Here is a 26,013-nt window from a genome sequence, read left to right as displayed (position 1 = left end):
CCAATGGCCTGGGCATAGCTGAACTTCCACAACCCTGAGTGCATGCGTGCCAGTCTTGGCCTCTGCTTTGCAACTTAAGGTCAAAGAGGGGAAGTAAAGGTCATGCTAAGATTAGACGCTGCCTGGCTAGTCAACACTCGGGCCATGTTGTACTCTCAGTACTGTAAATGCTGCCTCATACAGATCACATGTTCTTTATGTATCACAACAGCTAAACTAGGTATTAGGCCTCACTGTAGAGAGAAGATGGTGGAATAAATAATAATAAATAATCTGGGGAAATGTATAATTAGTTCAGTGGGAAGGTCACTGTAAAATGAATGAAATTTATTTGAAACAGCAACAATCACAGCAATGTTCATTTAACTTAATCTTATTAATCTACTCTGAGTATATATTTTCAAGTTTTCTAATAGTTTACTCTGACAGAAAGTGCAGTAACAACAAAATGTGTGGATTTCAGTTTGGTGATCTGTGCACAGCCATGTGTGCATGTAAAGAAGGGCCTTTAGCTACATTTATACAACTTCTATCCTGTATTAAAGTCCAGTACAAAGTCCATGTGCTAACTGTATCAGCAACAAACAAACAAATATAGACTCAGACTGACATCTAGTGTTGTGGTAGAAAACTGCAACTAATACATATGTAAATTCAAAATGTATTTACGAAATTTAATCCAACTACCAGAATAAATATGAAATAATACATCAACAACATATTTTATGAAATACTTTTCATTGTTGTAGTGCTGCCATTAACAATTGTCATTTTAATTATTTATTTTAATCTGTCAATTATTTTAGTCCATACGAAAGTCAAGACAGTAGTGAAAAACTACTGAGGTGACATCTTCAAATTATTAATCCAAAACCCGCAGATATTCAAGTTACAATGATTTAAAACACAAGGAAAAGCAGGAAGCCTTTGAACTTGAGTGTTGAAGCAGCGAATATTTTCCAAAACTGTTGACCTTTAATTTCCATTTAAAAACTTCCACGATTGTCACTTAATAACTAGCAGTGTTAAACAGATGTTCTGAATAGATCCTACAGTTACCAGTCAATGAAGCAGTTACACTGTCTCACATTTTATTAACTAAGATTTTGAACATTTGTAAAAATCTGTGTAACTTCTCTCTGAATTGTTTCCAAGTTTATTTTTTAACTTGGATGTAAAATACCTACAATTATTGTGTTTTTGTTTTTGTTTTGTTTTTTACCACCAGAACCTTTTGCCTCCAAGTCAGAAAAAAGCTGTTCATGTCATGTTTTCAAACTGGGCACATTGCTGGTACAAGGACTGCCAGTACGACCATTAAATATATGATTGCATCATATTTACATATTCTCTGACTAAGATGCCAGAATATTTATTTCCGTTTCTCTGTATGATGCTTCGAGATTTTTTTGCCCTGGGATCTTGGCTGTAATGCCAGAATAAAAAAAGCAGCATGAGGGTTTTCGTACATACAGCTGTTATTAGGATTGGTCACCCATTCTCCAGAACGACTGGGGAAGAAATGTAACCCCCTCCAACATCCATTGGAAGATTTAATAAAGCAAGTCAGGGGAATTTGAAGCTCTACTTTGAGGGACAAATTGAGATGACGTGTGTCATTAGAGAGTAAACAAAGTGGGATGTAGCTGTGGGATAGAGGTGAATGATGAATCTAACAATCATTCAGACAGAAAAACAGCAAATGTCAAATCCATTTATTCATGCAAATCATAAGTAGACATAAAAAACAATAAGCAGGAAATACAGGTGCCACTGTTTTTGGACATCACCTGATTTTAAACACAATCTCCTGGCCACAAAAATGTACTGTACTTAGACAAAGCTAGAAATACATAAAGTGCCAATTTACTTTTAATTTAAAAAAAAAAACAAGCCCGGCAATCAAAGATGATCATATGATGTAAACATAGCTCACATGTTCTAATATTCAGTTTAACACTTCAACATGGAATAATCTACAGCTCCTCTGTTAAACAGCCACGATAGTGTGAAGCATCTGATCTACGCTGGATGAAACCGCATTAGCAACACTGCGAGTGTACACCATACTACATGTAGTCTACTGGCATGTCAACATCCTTCACTGCAGATGAACACCTCTGCATGTGTGTTTTTCCTTATTATAATCTAAGAAGGATGTCATCAGTCTTTATTCCTCACCTCTCTCCACTAACAGCCCAGTCCACTCATGGACCCGATCCGATCCAGTTTCAGCCCAAAGCAACCCCGGTTCCACCCCCTCCGTGACCGGTCCGGTTCTGCGCGTTTCTGATTGGCCAGGGCACCCTTCAGCAGGCGCAGCCAGGGGGTCTCGGGCTGTGTTTGTGGATCAGCCCATTTGGGGTACTCGGCCGCTTTGGCACCAGAGGAGAAGGTGGACTGCTCCTCTGGTTGGCTGTTCAACAGGTTCTCCAGGTCGTCCAGGGTCAAAAGGTCATTATAGCGTTCCAGAAACTGCTCCATAAACTGCGGAGAGGAAAGAAAGATTCAATTTAATTGTCAGGGAGTGTACGAGGGAGAATAATTCAATCAGTAATACATTTCATTACTCTCCCGTCCTTCTGGACTATTCTTTTGTATCCACTATTCATCCACTCTGAATTCTCCTCAGTCCACTCTTTTTCTATCCTCCCCCTCCTCCCTTCCCCTCACCTCACCTCACCTCCCCCCTTCCCTCTGTACCTGCACAGCATCAGGAGAAGGATGCAGAGCGCGAGCCTCTGTGATGTCCAGGGGCGTCAGAAGGAGGAGAGTGGCACAAAGCAGCACAGGACACAGCATGATGGCAGAGAAGAGGAGCAGGAAGGGCTGGTGCAGGAAAACTGGAAACACACTGGCTGCAAACACCTAAATACACATTCAATTACATGGAGAAATTAAAATTACTCATGATAAAAAAAAGATTTAGTTTTGAAAATTCTTTTATAGAAAATTATTTGAATGGCTTTGATATAAATTAGTACTGTGCAGTTTAACCAATCTTCAATCAGTGTCTTCAGGATTTTAACAAGAGGAATATACAGATAGACAATGTGCTGAGAAGCAATGCAACAGATGGAATATATCATTTACAGCCCCTGTCCCCAGTTAGGCTTTTAGATCTGGATTAAAAACAGCCGAACAAATTAGTACATAAAACAGAAAAAATGTATTATATCATTTCAAGAGGAAAACTTTCTATCATATTGAATAATGTTTCAAAACGTACTAAACGGGTGTTATCACTTGCAAAATCTACAGGATTCAATAATTTTTTATGGTAAAAATATCACAATAATGAATATGAGCTTTTTAAAAATGAGATCAACACCAAATTTAATTTTTATTACACATAAGGCTGCTGTCCAGTTTAAATAAAATATGAAATGTGGAAATAAAAATTCTCCAGCTCCATTTGTGGCTTTAACCAACATTAATTTAACATGATTCATTTTTTTATTCCTGTAGGAAATAATTATTGTAATGAGCAAAAACTGTGGAATAAAAAGTCTCGTTTCAAAATGAAAATCTAAAAGAAAATTTGAGTGCTCACCTGTAGGTTTCTCTCAAGGCTCCGGGTGTCTTCTGCTCTCACAGACTCTTCTCCATCTCTTGTTCTCGGTCTCTCGGCTACCTCTCACTTGTTGGCACCTGCCTGGAGCATCACTATCTCACTTGCCTGACTCCTCCTACTCGCTCTGTGATGGAACTAAAAGGATGATTTTCTTCCTCTTGCGTCTGTCCTCTTGGCAGAAGCTGAATGTTGGGGCATCAGCTGGGATGCTGCAGGCGTTTTGTAGAGCCAAAGTTGACCCCCCCCCCCCAAACACTCTCCTCCTCTCCCATTCTTTGGAATGATGTCATAGCCTTGGAGAATGATTGTCATCGCCAAGGTGACTGTGTGTACTGTGCACCATACTGATGCCACTGTACTGCACAAATCAAGGTCAGAGGGCAGTAGTTAGCCAGTGCTTTGTCAATGAGACCAGAGAGCTATGAAGTGACCTGGCTGAAAAGGTTCACGTTGTTTTATGTCACGACTTGATCTGAATTATACATTTCCCGTGTGGCAACAATGCTCCTCGTGCCATGTTAGCCTCTCTCTCTCTCCTTTGTCTCTGTGGTCGTTCCCAGCATGCACTGACCTCCCCTCTCTGTTGGGTAAGTTACAGTCTGTCAGTGCCATCTGCTCCCTGTACCCCCTGCCACCAAATTACAATACTAGCAGGTGCTGTGCAATCTAACACACAGACCTCAAAGTTCAGCAGCCTCTAATTATTTCAAGTAAATAAACCCCTGCGATTACAAATGTGCATCACATACTAGCCAGGGATTCATGTCCACCTCTGTCAATTACATCAATTAATGTTTTCTTTTAATTAAGGCATCTGCAGTGCATAAAATGTGGGATGAAAGCTTTCATACCCAGCAAGCAGAATTCATCTTTGTACAGCACTAAATAAAGTTATAAACAGGGCAAATATACTCATATTTGCGCACTTAGCACCCACTGCACTCAGATAAAACCTAACCGCTGGTGCAATTGTATTGTTAGCCTGCTGTTGGTAAAGTGTCTTTACATAACATATCAATCACACATACAGAAATGCACCCCTCTCATCTTTTCGGAGAGGACAACGTGTGGGAGAAGGAGTAGGCGAGAAGGAGAGAGATTAGCGATGAGTGGAGGGAGTGGGGGGTTAAACTACCGTGCATGTGATGTCAGTGAAGAGAGGAGCGCTGTAGGAAGAGAAGTAGGCAGCGAAGAGTAGGAGGAGGAGGATAGGAGGGAGGGAGGCAGGGAAGCACTAGGCAGAAAGAGGAGGGAGACCTACAAAAGAGATTGATTACAGGAGAACAGAGGCGGCCAACTAGGCAACAGCAAATGTTTCAGACAGAACAGGAAAGGAAAAAAAAAAAAAAAACATGATTGTAAATAAACATGCAGCCACGCTCATGGATTTTTCTCGTCTGATAAGAATCTCTTATGACAGAACATGACTGTAAGAAAGGAAAAAGAAAATTGAAAATGAAGTGGAGAAGCATGTGGGATAGTAATACTGTCGGGGCAAGCTGTGACAACCCATTAAACACCACTGTGCAAACACATAATACAAGCAGACATTCAAAGCTGCTTGTAATGATGGTATAAATTTACTTGACATAACCCAGCACACACCCAACTCTTCACACATTTGCTGGTGTCAGCCTCTTGGGTGTTTTTTTTCCAGTGTGCAGAAGCCAGTGAGTGACACTGCTCAAACCAACACAGAAAGCCTTGAAGTTCTTATCAAAACCAGAAACAAGTTTATTAAAAACATCTTGACTTTATGTCATCAGATTACTATAGTTTAGTGCCTAGTGCTAGCATCTTTTAAAAAAGATTTAAAAAAGAAAAAAAAAGAAAGAGAAAGGGGACACAGAAATAAGACAAAAACAAGGAAAAATATGATCAGTTTCTGAGGCGAGCTCGTCTGGATGTGCGGGCGATGGGTGTTGTCACTTTAGGGGTTTCACTCTCTGCCATTACAGCATCTGATGGAAAAAAAAAAAGATTTAAGATTAGAAATTGATTAACCCAGCAAGACAAGTCAAGTGAAACAGGCTGCAGAGCTGCCACACAAAATATTGCCCAGGAATGGTTTCATGTTTTCAGTTTTAAAAGAAAGTGACAGTATGTCAATGTGTTTTCTATCAACTCTAACAGGGAAATCCTCAGATGTTAGATTAGTGCTGTTGCAATGCACAGCTCACTTTTAAAAAGGAGCTCAGGTAGGACAGTTTTAAAGCTTCTTAGAGAGCCGGCTCAGCCCAGTGGTCCCAACTCAACTTTGTTGCATCGATCCAAAGTATATTACTGACTGAAAAAATAGATTAAATTTATCCATAATACCAACACTCTAAGTAAAATAAATGTAGAGCTGAAACATTTGATTATTGGACTGATAGAAAAATAATCTGTAGCCATTTTGATAATTTATTGTCATTTTCAATTAATAATACCAAACATTCCTGGGTTACACCTTCTAAAATGTGATTATATGTTGCTTTTCCTTGTATTATGTGATAGTAAACTGAATGTTTGGGAATTGTACGTTTGGTCAGACAAAATGGGCTATTTGAAGACATCACTTCGGGCTTAAGGAAATTGTCATTTTCTGTTTTTCCACAATTTTATACACCAAACGCTTAAATTTAGAAAATTGTCAGAATCAATTATGATAATTGCTCTTTTTATTTTTGTATTTCTCATAAAATATGATGCTTAATAGACAGATGAAGAAAAAAAATCATGTTAAATTCCATTCCAAGTATAATAGTGCATGTAAAAAGTAGCTACACTCACCCTCCTCATCCTCCTCCTCATCACTGCTGAAGGTGATCACAGGTTTCTTGGACTTGCGAGATTTCTGAGGCGTCACAAAACTGTCATCACCTTGGCTAGAAACTGAAGGCTTTGTTTGACCTGGGTCAGAGAGAGAAATGTTAATTTGTCACAATCAAAATCAACAAATTGCTTTGCATTCACAACCATCAGGGTCCTTGAAAGTCAAAGCCGATGAGTACTGACCTCTCCTGGTCCTCGGACGGCCTTTGGTGGGCAAAGGTGTTCGCATGACTGTCTTCTCACTTGATCCTTCTTTTTGGTTCTCTTCCTCCATCTCAGGGCTTTCTACATTCTCCAGCCCCCGTGTGTGGACTGCAGTCAGCCGCTTTTCAAACTCATCGACCTGGGCCTGGTAAAGAAAGTTCCCATCAATAAACACAAACAAAGGTAATGCCAAAAAAAAATAAAAATAAAATTAAAAAAATCTGAAAGATATTGTACCTTAAACTGGGGTTTGGCCCCACGCCGAAGCTTGGCGGTAATGGAGAGCAGAGGCTGGTAAACTCCAGGCTCAGTCAACTTGTCACTGTAGCATTCCCAGCACTCCTGCAGCCTCTTAAAACCACGCTCACACATGGACAGCAGAGACAGAGACATGGCCAAGTCACACCACTGACGCTCCGTCCTGAGGAGAGAAGCAGAATAAGAGTCAGGAATTAGCGAGTAAAAACTGGATTTGAAACAATGTGAAATGCATAGTAATTCAAGATCCTTAACAAAAAAGTCCGTTAGCTCATTACTCATGAATATGGCTTCGCCCTGGCATTTGGACCAAATCTCATTTTCCAGGAAGCACTTATATCTAAATTCACTTTGCCATTGTGTAATATAAGATGCCCTTCCTTTGAGCTCCGAATATGGATGGAGTATGAGTCAGAGGCAGACTGAAGCCAGGACAGGCCAATTGTTCGTCTACACTCCTCAGCCATATGGGAAGACAGTTTCCATGACAAAATGAGCAAATAAGATGTCAGAGTGTAGGTGATAGGTGAGCTCTACTGTGAACTCACTGTAATTGTCGATCCCTCTTCACACAGTGAAAACACCTACTAATTATCCACATATCCACCCCTGCATCTTTCACAAATTAAATACTGCAGGGCAGACATTAGAAATGAGCTGGTAAATTGTAAAGAAAAGAAGAAAACCGCCGGTCAGAGGTGAAGATGGGAAAAAGGAGGTGGAGATGTACTCACTTGGCAGTCCTAAAGCGCTGACACAGTTTCTCTACCAGAGACTCGGTCTGCCTTTCTTTGGTGATGTAGGAGAACAACTGTCTGAAAACACACAAAAATAATAGAACATCTAAACAAAGCTCTCAAAATAGCAAAGATGTCAACTTTCCCCTTCAAACAAGTCACAATTTGTCCAGGGCATGCAGAGTCCTGCACAGTGTGGACAAATCCCATGGGGACAAAAGCAGCAAATTAGAGAATACACATATTGTGAAGCCGCCAAACTCACTTCATGATGGTGTTGAAGTCCCCTGAGCTCATGCCTCTCTCTGGATCAGACAGGCGACTGATTATGTCTGGAAGCAGATTGTAGATCGCATTGTCCTGATGGATGACACCAATGACAGTTAAAAACCTTCCCAATTACCCTGGGTCCAGAAAGGGCTCTGAATGTGTGTTGATGTGCATGTGTGTGTACCTTGGTGGCCAACTCATTGAAGAAGTTCAGGGCAAGGCTGGTAATGTGCGGCTCAGGGTCAATTAGCAGCACAGCCACCTCACTGACTTGACCTTTGACCTTGAGCACATCCTTAAGCACCAACTGAGTAAGAACTGTGACAGCTGTCTGCCTCACTGAGGGAACCTCATCACTGAGCCTGGAAGAGAAGAGGATGTTAAATTAACAGCTAGTTACTCGTCAACCACTTTGGTACCGACACTAAGACACTACAGCCAACTTAGCATGCTGACACATTAAACTAAGACGATAACATTTGCTAATAAAAACAGAACAGAGCGCAGCTGAAGATGATAGGAATGTCATTAATTGTGCAGGTATTTGATCATTAAAAATCAACAAATTGATATTCACTGATTTTAATTATAAACAAATTAAAATGTGGTGTGATGAGAGCACAAAATGAAAACCTTCAAATAGCTTCTTACTGTGAGTAACAGTTTGTTATTTCTTATTTGTCTTTTTGTCCAATCTTTTCTCACTGATTTGAAGGTATTGGAAATGTAGTCATGAATATTTTATGTTATAGAGAAATACTAAGATTTGAAACCAACTTGTCAGGGGCTTTAAGGGATCGTCAAAGTCATTACAATTCATCCTGACAGGAACATGAACATTTGTATCAATGGTCATGACAATCCATACAGTAGTTGTTGACATTTCACTGAAAACCACAAATGTGAATGTCACGGTGATGCTAGATGAAAAGTCAGGGGAACACCAAAGTCATTCAGCCACATCCTCTCATCTATCCAGTTGATGTTGAGATATTTCACTGGTTAAATTAAATCTTTGACCTGCAGGTGTTTCTCGAGGGAAAGTCAGTGGATGACTAAGTGATCACTAAGTCAGTAGGATTCATCCTCTGAAGAACCTAAATATCGGTACAAAATTTAATTGACTGAGAGTCCAACACTGCCATTCCTTGAAACGCTCTGCTAGTGTGACTAAAAATGAAAGTGGACGTAAAATGTCTTGCCACCCGGACATTTGTTATTTTCCAATCCTGGTCAATTAAGCTTTCTGTAAAGACTTGGAATTAGCCAGAATGTTACAGAAACCAAATGACTATTTCAGCCTTGGCTGAGCACAATGGGATTGGATAGGCTGTGTGGCAGGGCAATCTGATAGCATTCTGAGACCAATTTAGATTTACCCTCATCCAAAACCACAGAACAAAAGAAACTCATTAACCATTTCTCATTTATGCCAGAGAGCAGGACTCCTGGCAGAGGATCACACACTTGTACATGGCACAACCACATGCCAATGCAGGAGCTTACAACAGTAAGGAACAGGGTAATTAATTCTTAATGCGCTTATCAGGAGGCTACAGGGCACCAGCCTTGAGAACAGTGGAGGTGTTGCTGTGTGGGAGACAATTAGGGGACACTATGAAATGCTTATCAGGTAGGAAACACTAAGAGGGCAATGGCGCAGTATAAAAAGAACACAATGTTTTACACGTCTGAAACACCTCAATGTGAGCATTGTCAACCATTATAATTAAGACCACACTTCATCAAAAAGAGCAACTTCAGCCTCTGAGTTGGCTAAAGAGAAACTGTAACTTTGTGCAGGGGAAACAGATAGAAAGCATGAAGTGTTTTTTTAAAATGAAAGCATACCTACAAGCGTAAACCCTTGCAGAACCTTTGACTTCACCCAAAATTATTCCCTTCTGCTTATTCAACCGCTCTATATAATTACAACACACTAGTCATTGATTCTAGTCAGAATCCGTAACACACCAGGAATTAAGCTGTTCGTTGTCTAAAACTGCCCTTGTCTGAGGCGGTCTTAGGCTCCACCCCAGTTCACCAGTGGGGGGTGGGTTTTCTACAAGCCATGAAGCGCTGGCTGGTTCCCATAGCAACCGCAGAGAGCAAGCTTCAAGGCAGATATTAGAGTTCGCCATCATAGATCATCTCAAAGTTTCCCCCCATTAAAAAGTCGTGACGGAGAGAGTAAACTTTTTCCATCATGTGGCTCAGTGGAGCATTGCGACAGCGGCAACACTTCAGTGACAGAGGAACAACACACAGACGTGTTGGTGGAGGGATCTGGATGACGATGGCTCAAGTGTACAAGCATAAGGTGAACATTGGCTGAGATGAAACGTCATTTGCAGTACAGTGTTCCTTATCTCAGGGGGAAAAAAAACAAAACAGATCTACAAATATTATGATGATGTGCCTCTAATTGGATGAGAATAGTTGGAGGGAATGATAAGCATGAGCTGTTACTGCAACAAAACTTATATTTATTTATTATACTTTTATTATTGGGCTCACAAAATCAAATATGTCATTACATTACCTGGCATACAGGTTCTGTGTCCAGGGCTCACAAATGTTTGGGAAACGGACAGTGAGGTCTCCGAGGGCTATTATGGCATTGGCCCTGACAACAGGAAGAGAAGAGCGCTCCAGCACTGTAAACATGAGGCGGATGTTCTCTTCACACACCGATGGGCTGACGTAACGGATAAAGAAATCACAGGATTAAAAGTTATCTCAACAATTCAGCTAGGTCTATTTAAAGTCATATATGTATAGTACTGAGACTAACAAATATTTCCATTAATCTCCAAGTTAGTTTCTTAATTTAGTAATTTATTGTTTGGTCCATAAAATGTCAGAAATCACAAGTCATAATTTCCCACAGCCCAAGCTGACACATTCAGATTGCTGTAACTGTTCAACCAATATAGTACACAGACCAAAGAGAAAATAAGTTCAATGGCAAATATTCCCACCAGTGATTTTTTTTTAATTAATGGATTTAAATGGTTGCAGATTAATTTTTGTGTTGACTCATAAACTGCTTAATCAGCTCTACGGGTGTATATGGTATACATTGGAATAGGCACTGTATTTACCTTATCATCATATACTGAGAGAGTGCCAGACAGGCAGCTGTGGTGAGCTGTGGGTGGGAATAGCGACCCGGGGAACTGCACACTTTCACCAGCAGGGGAAGGAATGCACACAGCAGGTTCTCCTCTAAAACAGAGAGAGAGTAGGGTTGGAAGAAGATGTTGAAGTAGTGCATGAAAATGTGGAACAAGCAAAATCTATGTGAAGCACCGAATGTAGTGGATGGTGAAGAGCGGGCAGCTTAATGTGAGAGAGAAAAATAAAAAAGCCAAGAAGTTTTCATTACCTGCCAGCAATTCAGTCTCACAGATCTTTCTGATGAGTTCAGCCTCCGTATCTTCAGCAGAAGCACCGATCAACCCAAGTTCCTCCTCCATGGCACTCTCATTGGCTGCTTGCTGTTGGAAAACCATTAAAGCTTTACAAAAATAGTCACTTCTCTCTCCAACAGTGTCTGGCCAGCTTGAGAGAGGGAGTGAGACCAACCTTTCTTTTAGGAAATACCCTTTGTGTATATTCTTACTTGATAACTAACAAAAGAGAAGAGATAAGAATGAGATGCTGTGTGGCTGTGATGTTAGTGACAGTAAATGTCTGATAAAAACCACTCTTTCCACACCTCATGTTTACAGCCCTATCTCCTTTTGGCTTCACCAAGTCAGTAAATCTCCCATGGTGAAGTTTAGTCTTACAGCAGCTTAAAATGATACTTGACTCAAAATAATTTTATAAAGTCTTAAATCACTAACAACATTAAAAAAAGGCTACAATGGATGAAAAACAGATAACTCTTCTCAAATTACTAAACTGAGGCATTTGTGTGGAGTATCCCAAAAAAACTAGTGTCCAAACTATTTTGTTATATGCCACTTTGCCTCTGTCTGTCTCTCTGGTTATCCAAGAGAAAAAAAATAAAATGAACAAACATTTTAATGCTAATTAAGGAGACATTTATCTTCCTGTTCCCCGATGGGTTGAACAGTTATGAGCCATCACTCATCTGACTGTGTCACTAAAATAAATCTCATCAAGTTATCCTGCTGAGACTCGGCCTGATTGTTAAGATGCTTTTTGCCACACAGGGGGTTGTTTTGGCTCCATTTGTAACATTTAAGTATCTGAACAAGTACTTTTAGCAACAGGCAACTGATGTTTTGACATGGAAACATTTAGTTGAAAAAACAAAAGAAAACAAAAAAAAAAAACATCTGATCAAGTTTTTTTTTTTATTATTTGTTTTGTCTATAAAACCTCATAGAATAGTGAAAAAAATCCCAATTCCCAGAGTCCAAGATGATGTATGCAAATTATTTTTGTCCAACTCACTCAACACCCACTCACAAAACGTGGCAGCAAAATAACAAAAATATAAATGTTTGTACAAGGAAATCATCATAAAAAAAGCTATTCCAAATTTATTTGTAAAGAATCACAATTTCATTTCCACTTTAGCTAATGTATTATTACTGGCCAGTGTTCTAGACTACTTTACACACTACAGTACAGTATATACAGCTGCTGTATACAGGTCTGTGCAGCCTCATTACCTTAGCTTTGCTAGACGGGCCCTTTTCTTTCTCCTCCCTTTCCTCTGTCTCTCCTCTCCTCCTCCGCAGCTCAGCGCTCACACTGCGCTCAAGGTGAGACACCTGCCAGAAAGCCACGCAGCCACACAGAGCCAACAGCTGGGCCAGACACACACAGTTCACTGCAGGAGACAAAGACACGTGATTAAGAGGATGTTGACAAAGCTAGGTGCACTGGGACAGGTTACACAGTGTCAGAGTAAACATCTGATTATGCTAATGCTAAATTACATTACACTTAAAACTACAAATGACTTTTTTGGGAAGAGACATAATAGGACTCGCCTTGTTCACCCTGCTCACTGGACTCTTGAGATCCATCTTGCATTTGACCAGGATCTTTGTTGACTTCCCCACCTTCTGCAATCTGATCTAGTAATAGGCGAGCACTGCGCTGGAGCAGCCGTGAGCACAGCTGGTCAGGAGATTCCGCCAGGAAGTAGATGAGACGGACAGCCTGTTCCATGAAGCTCTGCCAGTAAGGGTCTTCCATCACCACACCTGGAGCAAGTACCAACAGGCTCAGTCAGAGGAAGAAACTACAAGTGGTGCAAGCCAAGACAGACAAACTGGGAATATTTCTAAGCAAAGGCCACATTTGTCTGCATTTACCTTCAGCGATGGCCTGTGTGAGGCAGGTGAAGAGCTGATGCTCCTGGGGCAGTCTGAATGGAGAACCTTTTGATTGCTGGTGAAAATATTGAAATGTATATTAACATTGTGTTGAACTCCTCAGTACATTTACATACTTACATAAACTGGATTTGCACATTTAATGAAAGTGACAAAATTCTGAGATTACAAAAAGAAATAAAAAATTAACTGTAACCCTTATTATTAGGGTTATATTTCAAGGGTTATATATATTGTCTTATGTTATATGGGATGGACACAAAAAAATATATATTCCTTTTGTTTGCCAAAAAAGTCATTTTCAAGTAAGGAAATGAGCAGATCTTTTATGATCAAATTATTCTAAAACTGTTCTCAAACTGGAAAATTACTGTCAACACAAATCAGGATATATTACATTTATAGCTGGGATCTCTGCAATCCATATAGGACTTTGCTGTAGCAGACTTACGACACATGCCATCAGTTGATAATTATTTTTCTAGGCAATTCTCATAAATGTAGGAAGGATGTAAGTAATCAAGTATGAAGCTGATAAGACAATGGTAAGTATGGTTATGAGCTGTTAAAGGGAGCTCAGAGTCTCCAGAACATTACAGTTAATTCTTATTTTCTAAGAAAAGATTTTAGACCCTGCCACACTGACCCACTGCATCTCTAATCAACAGGCTCAAGTCAGTGAGGCCCTGTGGTTATCATGAAATACTTGAGGCAAGCCATAGTTTATGTTTTCTTACCCTGACATGGTCAGTGATACTGCAGATGGTTATAACTGTGTCTCTGGCCAGAAGGAAGTCTTCAGTCACTTTTTCTCCAAGAGCCACAGAACAAAGAGTGTCCAGATTACTGAGAACCACTTCCCTCTCTGCCCTGTTATATTCACATACATAAAAAAAATACAGTTTTACAAAGAGGCATAAAATACATATATATTTTTATTCCCAAATGGTCTCGTGATTATGCAAAGTAAAGTAATAACATCTCTGCCCTACATCACCCTGACTGCTGTGTGCTGGCCTTGCCAGTGCCAGGCTGCTGCCCAGATAATGCGTGTAGGAGGTTGGGTTAGGAGAAGCGCATAAGATTTAATAGGTTATGAATGCTGCTGGCTGGATGAAGAGCGGCAGCAGTGTGGGTGGACTGCAGATAGTCTCTTTACTCTCTTGCTCGCTCTTCCCTACAGCAGCGGCAGTCTTTGAGGTAGATTGAGGGGGAACACTAAAAAAATACATATATTCAGTGAAATGCACTGGCAAGGAGCCGAGTTATATGGTCGTGACTTCGATTACAATGAAGAGGAGCTAAAGCTGAGCTTGAAGTCTGACTAATAAGGATTTGCTGAATGTCAAGTAGCTGAGGCAGGACCAAAATGTTATGTGGTGAGGAATATTACAGATTTTACATAATAAAAAAAAACAACCCTGTGCAAACTCAACTTTCCCCTGTGTATAAACATTGGGGTTAATTTTAATATACAACTTGGAATGATGTTTGGTCTGAATCCAAATAAATTCAACTTAATCTTAAAATCCAGTTTACACCTGTATAAAAATGCGGCTGTTATCAGGATCTGAAGAAGTTCATGTCTGAGGAAGGTGTTGAGTAGGGACAAAAATCTTTTTACCTTGAGATTGTTTCATTATGTCAATCTTTGCTTCTCTGAATATCAAAGTCAGACCAGGATTTACAATGAATTTAATCAGATCTAATTTCTTTCAATTTTCAATAATAATAAACCAAAATGAGGTTCATGGTAAATATTTATCAGAATCCATGGTAATACAACTTACACATCATTTGGGATTAATACTTCCACCTCACTGAACATGCAAGCAAATCAAACTAGAAAGTCAGTTAAACTGAGTTTATTTACCCACACAGTTCTGCTGCGTTTCATGATTCAGACCATGACAAGTAAACAGGCTCAACTGAAAAAATACTGTTTCACACCTGCACTGCTCAGTACAAAGTATAATGGGAATATAATAAGATTTTAGCAAGCCACATGCAAAATGTAAATGCAATTTAAAAAAATTGTTGGTTGAGAACTGCTCAGTGTTGCAGAAACATCATGACTCAGTCTGAATTTGACATGCACGTCAGAGGAGGCCCAGTTATATCTGTTCTCACCAGTCAACACACCTTTCCCTCATCCACAGTAAACAAGTCATAAGTATATACACAGCACCTGCAAGCACGGCTGTTGTTTAGTTGTTTATACTACCTTTTACAAAGCTAGAAAACAAATACAGGCTGTACAGCATCATGTCTAATTATCCTACAACTTGGTATATTTGTTTGGTTGACATCCCTTCCTACTCCACTGCACTACATGGTGTGTGCAAAATAAATGAGATCAGTTCACAATGTGGACAGAATGAGAAATTGAATAAACAAGCTGTGATAGGAAACAAATCAAAATATCAGGAGTAAATCAGGACTTAGATTATTTACTGGCATGGCTGACTGAATTTTACATTTCACTGCCTTGAGCACAAAACAAAAATGTATACATGCGGCTGTGACCACTTATCCTTGTGTTGCTCTATATGATCAGAGTAGGTAGGGCTGCGGCAGCCCAGTCTGCCTCTTCAAATGCCTGCCTCTTCAAATTTTACCAAAATTACCAGCCAGTCAAAGGCAGGAAGAGTGAAACCACCATATTTGGTTAACTTGTACAAACCCTTTTCTTCATCATGTCATAAGTAATTAATTTCCTAGGAACATAATGAAAGTGGTCCGTGTCTTACCGTGCAGCCATGCCCAGCAGTAACACTGCAGCTCGCCTGTGTAAGCCAGAAGTCTCCCGTTTTCCAGTAAACCTCTCCCACAAGACTTGCACTACAGTAGACTGGAGATTGCTGTCACTGCCAAAGAACTCCTGGACCTACAGATATAAGTTTTAGTGGTTAATGCTCCCCGCAAGCCTTGTTTCAAGGTATTCCAATGCAAATCATTTAACACCTTAAGAAGGTGTTAAAAAAAAAAAATATGTCCTTCAATATTCTGCATAGCTGTTTCTTTAATTGACCATCATAAAGAGAAATTCGCAATATGAGAATAATAAAAATAATAATTACTCACTATTTCCTCAAGACACTGGATTGTTCCCAGTGATGCATCAACCATCAGCTCGGAGAGACTGTCCACAAGAGTCTGGGCTTTCATCCTAATAAAAGATGAGACAGCTGCTTTAAGATGACAACACAAACATTTTTTTTAGATTTATATACGGTAAATAATTAAACAGAGTAGATAAATTATTAAAATTAAGTTAAAGTGTTTTTAGATATTATGTGCATAAACAAAATGGTATTTATCATTAATATTGGCTCAGTTGTGTGTATACACAACAATGCACCAAACAAGCTCATCAAGTAATTTTATATTTTTAAATTCATTGAATGTTTTATGAGCTTTTTTAATTACTAATGTTAACCAGCAGGGCAGGCAGCCTAATGTCACTGTAATCCTCACAGAGGAGACTTTGGCAATTGACTTAATAAGGACCCAAAATTAATTACTAGCTAATGTCACATTAAATTGTTTGTCATATTTCATCACACTGGAGCCTGAACAGGACATGCACTTGTTTTATAAGTTAGGACTATTCATTTTATCAGGTATGTTCTACAGACCTGATGGTATCTCCGTGAGGGTTCAGATAAAGGCGCCTATAGGCCTGGACAACAGCATCTTTAATGGCAGTGTCAGTTGACCAGACAAGAGGCAACATCTTCCTCACGCCACTGACAGAGTTGGCAACACTGAACTCGCACACTGTCACACAGAACTGCACAGCCTCCTGGACCACTAAAAACACACAGAAAAACTTTTGTTGTAGGGTGTACATATATTTTCATCTCACTACTAAGTAAATTCAAACACTATATGGAAATGTACAAGTTTGAACAGGTTTAGCCTCCGGCAAATGCTGCTTGCTACCTGAAGTGGTTTTCCAATACAGCATGGTGTTGATAACATAGATTGCTCTCTCCACTTGTAAGGCGAAGGTCTCTGTATCTCTCAGGTACTGCACCAACATCTCCTGCTTCTTCAGCTCCCCATCCTCACCCTCCTTCTCCCCCTCTTTCTGTGGAGTTGGAGGCAAGTTCTGGCTGAGCTCAGCAGTGTCCTCATCAGAGCCTGAGGAAAACATCAGGGGCCATATAATGTAAAGTAAGTTAGTACCATGAAGGAATCACACAAGAATTCAACCAATAGAAATCATCTTTCCATTGCTGTTTGATTGCTTAACATTTCCTGCGGCTGGTGCACAGAAATGAAGTTAGAGTTGCTCTCTTCGCTGTAAGGCTTTTGGTGCGAGTAAGGAAATTGCCATCAAATCCTGATTACCTTTGCACACTAGTAGAAGCTCCTGACTGAAATATTGTTGGAAGTAAAATGGCAAACCAAGATTGAATATGCTGTGCTTGAAGTGTGGGCAGTAATTAACACACAAAAATGTGGTCCATGCTTATATTTTCAATTCCATAATCACTTAGGTACCACCTTGGACTGAGATTGGTAGAGAAAAACCCTGCACTTCACAAAAGTCTTTAATTGCTGTGCAGCTGAATGTTGTGTCCGTTGCAATTCTGATTTACAAATGCCTCTTTCTGAACTGTTGATATATTTATCGCAACAGTTGATAAGTCTTAAACAGTCAACACATTAGAAAGACAAGGAAGGCCTAGATCTGAACAGCCATTTCCAATTACAGATAGTATGATAGAAACATGTTTGTCAACTGATTTGAAGAAGTTACTCATTTCTTTTATGTGAGGATAGTAAATTTTGTTAGGGACTGAATATGGTGATCTCAGCTAAGTACAACATAGTGCTGGTGGAGGTTATGTGTCATAGTCATCAAGTGTTATGAAAAACATTACGAATGAGACAGCTGGTTTGAGAAGTGAAGTGCTCTATGCTCTAAAATACATCTTCACCTCACACTCTGGTAAAGGCATATACATTATAGACCAGATAGTTTTAATGAAGTGACACTGAAACATAATGTGAAATTAATTTTCTCCAAAGAACTGAATCTTAAATGTGTTCAGCCTTGCCTCCGTGGAGAGCACTTTTGATGAGCATATCTTGATGGAAATGTCTCAAGTGAACCAAGCTCAGGCATTACCTTTAAAAATCAGAGCCAGTGTTTCCATTAGTGTGTCAGGGGTGACAGTGGACAGAGAAGCAAACATCTCAGATTGAGGGAAGCAGCTGTGAGCTCTTATACAAAGACGCACAGCATTCCTGTAGGGAGGGAACAGAAAAGACATCTCACATATCAAATTATTTGCTAATTGACAGCATGGGATAAAAGCAATCCTTCAGGTAGTGACACTTGAGTCAACTTTTACCCAGGCCAACACTGGTGATTAGCATCACCTGTATTTGTTGACACGGAGGTACTGAGCAATCTTCACTGCAGTTGCCCTGTCATCTTCTGCCTCCTTTTCTTCCTCCACATCCCTTTCATTCTCGTCCTCCTGCTGCTCCCTCTCTGTTTCACTTGTGGGCTCCAGCTCTGTCCTGACAGTAACGAGCAGCTCAGGCTCCATAGCGGCCCACAGCTCAGATGCTTTTATCACCGCCACTGCCAGGAGGGAAAGGAGAAGGTGAAAAAGAAAAAAGTCAAATCCAACCAGGATTAGTCAAGTTAGAGCTATAAAGAAAATTCCAGCAGAACAATTTACAGAAAACTATTAAAAGGGGGAATAAATTAGTCAAACAGAATAATTGTTTCCTGGGGTTAAAAATCTAGATTGTAATGCTAGGGACTAGAGTGCCATCATTTGATCATATTTTGTAACTTTTTCCTGGTGTGCTACTGTATTTTCCCTTTTACTAGATATGGTGTTTTTTCTAAAGCTAATTAAAAAAAAACTACGGTTTAGGCATTTTTATTTTTTTCATACTTGTTATTGATCAACTAGCGAATTGAATCCGAGAGATCTATTTAAAAAGGAGGCTTGAGGGTTTACTCATCAATTTGAAGCTGAAATGTTATTATCAATAATGTATTCAAGTTATATTGAAAACTCAAAATACTGACTTTTGTTATCATATTTTACCTAGATTCAACTCAAGTTTTTTTTTTTTTTAAACCTGCATCTTTTTTGCATGCATCTATAAACTACAGTACTTTTGACATCTGGCTCAGTCTTACTTTTGATAATATTAATTAATATTAAGAATGAACTTCTAGTGCTTAATAAAAATGCATTTTTTAATATTCATGTGATATGGCTGAAAGTTACAGGTGTGAATTTTGAGACAACTTTTTCAGGGACCAGGTCTGCTGAGTTCAAATGAGTTTCTGAACTTGGCCTCAGATTACCAAAGAAGCAACTCATGGCTGACTGAACAGCAAAGAGAGCTGGGTGAACTCCTTGCCTTTCACACATGTACACAAATGTAAACACACACACACGCACGCGGACACACATACAAACACACACACACACTGTCAGCTTCATCCCTGTGATTACTCCATTGTAACTTTGAGGGAATCATTTGGGTCGAGCCAAATCACTGTAGGCAGGCCCTTACAGCAGAGCAGGAATTCTCCTCTGCACTGCCAAGATTACCTGCCAGTCAAGGCAAAGAAGAACCCAGCTCTCATTCAGTTAGCTCGTATTCGCCTTGGTCTCATCACTGGGCAAAATATGAATTCAACATGAAGATAAATAACTTTTCATAGGGTTCATCCGCACCTGGTGCTTTTCCCTCCAGTTTCTCTTTCATCTCTCTGAGTTTAGCGGTCTCTTTCTCCAGTGGCTTCTTAAGGTCTGCGCTGCTCAACTGAAAGAAAATTTCTGAGAATGTGAAACCTGAAAAAGTCTACTACTCCAGTTTTAAATCATGTTGATTTGAGTTACCTTGCAGCTGTAGGGGTTGTGTGCAATGAAGGCTGCCAACAACTGAATAGCACTCTTCACAGCATTTATAGATTTGTCCATAAGTCGCCCCACAGCAAGCTCCATCACTTCGCTGTACCTACACAGAGGGAGTGCCTAAACACAAACGGTCTGTATTACCAAGCAGGGCTAATGTCATGCTTTTACAAATATACTATAAGTCCAGAAAACATACTTTGCTGTTCACAATGCGTGTGTAGACCTGCAACACACGTGCCCTCACGTGGGAATGTGTGTCGTGCAGATGCTCCTGCAGTGTGTCAAAGAATCGGTCGCGGTCAGCTTTACCAGACTCATCGAGGCCATCACCACACAGGACCCGAACAAGGATCTCTCCAAGCACTTCACACACAGCAACACGCATTGTGTGGCTCTGGAAAACAGGGAAACAGGGAATTAGGCTGTGTCTAAGCATGCTCTTGTGTCATGAAGTACTAAATGAGAAGTGATGTATTGTAGCATTTTCTCAGAAATAGGTCATAGGCCCTCAGATTACCAAAGAAGAAACTCATTGCTGACTGAACAGCGAAGAGAGCTGGGTGAACTTCTTGCCTTTTACACACACAACACACACACACACACACACACTGTCAGCTTTATCCCAGCAATTACTCCACATTGACTGTTGAGGAATAATTTGGGTCGAGCCAAATCACTGTAGGCAGGCCCTTACAGCAGAGCAGGAATTCTCCTCTGCACTGCCAAGATTACCTGCCAGTCAAGGCAAAGAAGAACCCAGCTCTCATTCAGTTAGCTCGTATTCGCCTTGGTCTCATCACTGGGCAAAATGTGAACTGAACAGTAAGAAAAAAAAAACTTCTGTTGAAAGGAGCCTTTACTAGAACCATTTTACTGCATCAGTAAAGTACCACATTTTGATGCTCAAGTCCTAAATGAGAAGTGTTGTGGTGTGGCTTTGTCATAGCAACATTTACAGGCATAAGTGACAATGTGCACTGGAGCAAATAAAATGGCAGGAATTTATCCTTGAGTACAAGCATGTTACTCATTCCACTTAGAGTAATGCAATCACAATGTAAAATTTAATTGGTGTCCCTGCCTTGTCTGAAAATGGACAGTGTCCTGTGGTCTGTTACCCTGTGAAACGCAAAGCAATGTGGTCCTTTCCAATCACAGAGGAAAAGTGTTTAAACTAAAAAGAAAGATGGCCATTTCTTCTTTTGTCATCTTTTTCAATATATGTTGACATTGCTGCACAAGCCAATCATGACCTATGAATCTAACAGCTTAGTGCGGAGTCCTCCCCAGTCTGGCAGCAACATATGAATAGCTACACAAGAAGTCTGAAATGACAGAAAGAGCAATGTGGGAATGGGATCTGCCTCTGCCAAGCTGGGTGCGTGTGTGTGCTCACATAGGGACTTACAGTTACTTCTTCACAATATCACATCTTTTATTAGATCAAAGTCACTGGGTTTCCCATTCAGGGGCTGGAAATTAAGAATTTTAATTAGCAGGATGAACATGTACAGGTGTATATTACCTCTCCTTCCAGATGTGTGATGAGCACACTAATGTTGGGGATCATTAATTCAGGCACCAGAGCACTAAGTTCTGAGAGGAAGCAAGCAAAGGCTTTGACCCCTGACCCCTCTCTGGCAAGCTCCTCGCTTGACTTCTGACCAATCTCCCTGCAGGAGGGGGAAAAACAACAAGGCATGAACTTCTGTGTAATTTGCAGCCAAAGGATAATATTTCCACAAAAAGTTTTACAAAGAGGCCTGGTTGTTGAAAACTTAGTACGCACACAAATTATGGGCTCTGACCTTATTACTTCTCCTATGATAGCTCTGATTCCATATTCTGTGATCCACACAGACACTGCTTGGGCAAAAACAGATGATAACTGCTCAAAGTGTTGCAGCAGCTGGATCACCTTTACACTTGCACCTGTAAGAGTTTGGAGAAAGTATATAATTAAAACTGAATGCAAAAGATTGATGTGTTCCTTCAGTTATAAATTGCGCTCACAGGTTCTACATGAGTGAGGGACTAACCCAGGAGGTGATTGTACTTCTTGATCAGCACCCCCAGTAGGTGAATTATACAATCTCTGGTAGGTTTGCTCTTCACATGGCTGATGGTAGGGTTCTCCAGTAGTTTGTAACAGCAGCAGGTCACACAGCTATGGGAAGAAAGGCACAGAACAAAAACTTTAAACTTTGTTAATGTTAGTGTACGCTAAAGTCTGGATTCAAAGGCAACTTGGAACCTGAATGAAATTGAACACATTCATGCACAAGGCTTTGTACTCATCAGAAAAATGTGCAGAACTGTACAGAAACAATGTTTGTAAAGGTTTTTGAGGCTGTGTGCTGTTAAGGGAAAAGTTTAAGGACTGTGAGTATTGAAAAACTGGAACACTAAAAACAAAAGTCATCTCTCCTGTGGGAGACACTTCTCTGCTGAAAATAATAATGCTGGGAGTGTGAGGAAATGTTCACAATGGAAAAATTAAATGAAGCAATTGAACACAGTTCCAAGATCATCTAAGTTTAATAGGTTCAGTGTGACATTATTAATGAAAGGGCAAAGATAATTTTCATATAAGTTCCAATTAAGGCTACAGTATTATCAGTGCTAGAAATGTTCTGAATGCTCCGTTTCTTTTCCCTCCCGATTCCAGGAGTAAAAAATTTGAACAGCTTTATAGTTCTAACCCTTTATGGATGTGATATGATTGCTATTATTGTTGTATGGAATGGCTCAGGTTAAACCCTTTGAAAAACATGAACAGACACATGAATTACAAAGACTTTCTTTTTCTTTTTGTTTTAATCTAATACCAGTGAATCACTGTAGAATAAAATTAAAAAAATAAAAATAAAATTAAAGCCTCACATAGTGTAAATGTGTTGCCTTTTTACTGGTGGAACTTTACAATGTAATATATTGCCAAATTGCTGACATTTTGCAAATAGCTAAGATTACACTATTTACCGAAAATCAATTCTTGTTTGTTGCTCTAAAACAGTAAGTTGCCAGTGGCTGCACAGCTTTAAAGCAACAAAGAAGATTTGATTTCGAGGAAAACTACCATTTTATATACAGTATGTGTTTAACTATTAGGTTCATTAATAAAGTATGTGGTATCGGGTTGGTGCATAGACTCGCCAATAGCCAATACAGTATTTTAGGCAGTATCTGCAGCATTTCTGATACTAGTATCGGTATTGGAAAAAGTCTAATCAATGCCGGGAAGTGATCTGGATAAGAGAGTGGGAAATTACACCAATTTTTTTCCATTATTACAATTACAACAGATAACAGTTTATAAATCTCTTCTTAAAATAGGCACCTCTTTTCCTCTGCTTTTGACACAGTCTGAGATGTTGTCTTTTTATTGACTAACTGTTGCTTCTACGCGTTTTATGTCTTTTTTGTATTTACTGTTATTCTACAGCACTTTGGTCAACAGTGTTGTTTTGAAAAAGTGCTTTATAAATAATATTGGATTGGCTTGGAAGCCTGATACTGTACTATTGCCCAGAATGCCCCAGACTGCAGAGTACCTGATGAACTCTTCCTCCACCAGAGAGAGGCTCCAGAGGGAACGGATATCCAGCTGGAGGAGCTGGACAAGGGCCTGCAGCACCTTCTCTCTCTCTGAGTCCCACTGCAGCAGCCCCTCTCCACCAGCTTTACCTTTTTTACCACCCTGTGCAAGACAGACAAAATGATTATCAGTTAAGCTTCATAGAAAATGGACTGCAAAGTAAGACAATAAAATTCAGTTAAAATCAATATACATTACATGCCCTCAGATTACCAAAGACAAAGTTCATATCTGCCAAACGAACTAGAAAGAGAATATAGTTCTTGCCAGCTGATACATAGGCATTCATACAATTCACACACAGACAAACAAATATCCACACATTGTCTGGCATCTCCTACCTATCCCATCCCATTGCTCTTGGGGGGCAGAGGTTGTAGAAAGTGACAAGTTAACTGTGGGTGGGCCCTTACAGCAGCGCAGTAAAACTCCACCACACTACCAAGACTACCCACCAAACAGCAGGCTAGACACCACAATCTCTTGGTCTGACTGGATCATAAAACTTGCCATGATCTCATCAGCGGGCATTTAAAATGGTTGAACACAGAATAATTCACTGTCATTGCCAATCACAGTATTTCTTAGCAATGTCATTATTAACCATACCTTCCCAGGTGCCGTGACAATACTCTGTCTACAAGAGTAACTCTCAAGGGTCTCTGTGAGCTTGCAGAGCAGGAAGACGCTCATCTTAACAGCATTCAGGTTCTCTTTGCGCTCTGCAGCCGAGACAGAGGTGGAGACGAGGATTGCCGGCAGGGAACCAGCCAGGCCACTCACCACTGAAAGGAAAAGAAACCAGACAATACACGATCATCACAGTATATCAAGTTTGTATTTCTGTGAGTTTGAAGTTAGAAACATAAAAGGACTGACCTTGTACTAGTATTTCCAGAGTATCCTCTTTCACACCCAGCTCCACTGAGTTAAATTGCCTACAAAATAAAGATAGTTTTGTGCTCCCACAGCTCTTAACAGTAAGCACTAAAGCAAGCTATACTGTATATGACCAGTACTTACTGTAGCACACTGTAGCCTGTGTCAAAATGTTCCAATATACACAAAGGCCCCTGGCTTCTCAATGCAGCCTTGAATCCTGTGTGAAAGAGAGAAAATCCTTAAGCTCTAGCGAAAATGTCTTACAATGAGCAGCTCCAAAATTTTCAGAATTTGTAGTAACTACTTACTACTGAGGTATGATGGCAGCTGTTTTGGGGAGACCACATCCTGAACGACATATTGGTTGATCCCGCCGGTCTTCACCAAGTCTCCTATGCACACAGGTAAAAAGAAGTCCCACGACATCGCTGCCTCACAAAGAAACGATAGATTAGTTTACATGCATCTTTAACAGTCAAGGTTTGCATTCTAAAGAATATGAAGTTACTTATACAGTGTATCATTGAACTGTACACAGCAAAGCAGGATCTTTGATAATTATATACACAAGATATTTTAGACTTAAGACAAGACTGGTTGCTATGACTGAGTTTTGAAAATCAGGCTCGATGTAGCTTCACCAAGTTATATTTAAGACTTTTGATCCTTTCAATACCAGGCCCATTGAATTGTTTGTTTCAGAACCTCCCATCAGTAGTTCCCAATAAAGCCTAATGATTCATTAATTTAATGCCAACTGGACTCTTATAAGAAGCAGACAACTGAACAGCCTGTAATCGCTTAGCTACAGAAACGTTTTAGAAATAACATCACTGCCTACAGTAGCCAAGAGACAAGATTTAAGACGTTTAAATACCTTAAACAACTTTTTATGAGGAAACTCTCAAGACTTTTCATCCTGATACCCTGATAGTGTACCGATTTTATTTATCGTCAAACAGTACAACTTTATTGTTGTGAATTAAGCTAGCCGGGCAAGCTAAGGTAGCAAGCTAACTAGCTTAATGCTAGCTCGGCTATCTAGATTGCGTAGACCAACTTGTCAGCCGTTACGGTTATTGTTTAATGGAAACATTAGTAACAATTGTAGCTAGTTAGCTAACTACTGTATTTTACAAATTTAGAAATATAATGCTTACCTGTAACGTCTGCAGTCCCGTTAGCCACAACGTCGACCTGTAATAATAGAAGTACTGGCTGCTCTGCCTACCGTCTGCAAACGGTCTGATTCAAATTTGTTTGGACATCGCGCCAAAGCGACGTTACTATGACGTCGAATATATGCGCCTTCTTTACTAAGGAGTTTGACCAACAGCACCACCTATTGGAAAAGCACAGCTGCAAGACTATAACTGATTAAAACCATATACTGTATAGTGTAATAAAAAACACAGACAAAAAGGACCACACAAGCACTTTTTTGAGGTAG

The 26,013-nt window shown here is 39.9% G+C and overlaps 2 protein-coding genes across 2 annotated transcripts; both read right to left on the bottom strand.

Moving 5' to 3' along the window:
* Positions 1–1,700: 1,700 nt before the first annotated feature.
* LOC111230107 (C-type natriuretic peptide 1) lies at positions 1,701–3,658 on the bottom strand. Its single transcript, XM_022756691.1, has 3 exons — positions 3,554–3,658; positions 2,704–2,868; positions 1,701–2,487 (listed from the first exon to the last, which is right to left on the bottom strand). Exons 2-3 carry the CDS (start codon positions 2,800–2,802, stop codon positions 2,191–2,193), a joined length of 396 nt encoding a protein of 131 aa, XP_022612412.1. The 5' UTR covers positions 2,803–2,868; positions 3,554–3,658; the 3' UTR covers positions 1,701–2,190.
* Positions 3,659–5,302: 1,644 nt separating this feature from the next.
* On the bottom strand, positions 5,303–25,800 carry ncapd2 (non-SMC condensin I complex subunit D2). The gene is made up of 32 exons (XM_022756567.1): positions 25,724–25,800; positions 24,872–24,991; positions 24,705–24,780; positions 24,561–24,619; positions 24,291–24,466; positions 23,638–23,783; positions 22,123–22,250; positions 21,892–22,015; positions 21,609–21,756; positions 20,280–20,477; positions 20,066–20,200; positions 19,901–19,988; positions 18,573–18,780; positions 18,319–18,437; positions 17,124–17,324; positions 16,817–16,991; positions 16,263–16,347; positions 15,929–16,065; positions 13,916–14,048; positions 13,158–13,233; positions 12,831–13,046; positions 12,507–12,667; positions 11,246–11,357; positions 10,962–11,085; positions 10,400–10,555; positions 8,042–8,219; positions 7,853–7,947; positions 7,585–7,665; positions 6,830–7,013; positions 6,572–6,737; positions 6,347–6,466; positions 5,303–5,535 (listed from the first exon to the last, which is right to left on the bottom strand). Exons 2-32 carry the CDS (start codon positions 24,987–24,989, stop codon positions 5,453–5,455), a joined length of 4,206 nt encoding a protein of 1,401 aa, XP_022612288.1. The 5' UTR covers positions 24,990–24,991; positions 25,724–25,800; the 3' UTR covers positions 5,303–5,452.
* Positions 25,801–26,013: the final 213 nt, after the last annotated feature.

The sequence above is a fragment of the Seriola dumerili genome, unplaced genomic scaffold, assembly GCF_002260705.1.
Source record: "Seriola dumerili isolate Sdu_G_001 unplaced genomic scaffold, Sdu_1.0 BDQW01000258.1, whole genome shotgun sequence".
NCBI classification, from domain to species: Eukaryota; Metazoa; Chordata; class Actinopteri; order Carangiformes; family Carangidae; genus Seriola; species Seriola dumerili.
Note: the sequence above shows the minus strand (reverse complement) of the source record. Positions and strands in the feature narration are given on the sequence as shown.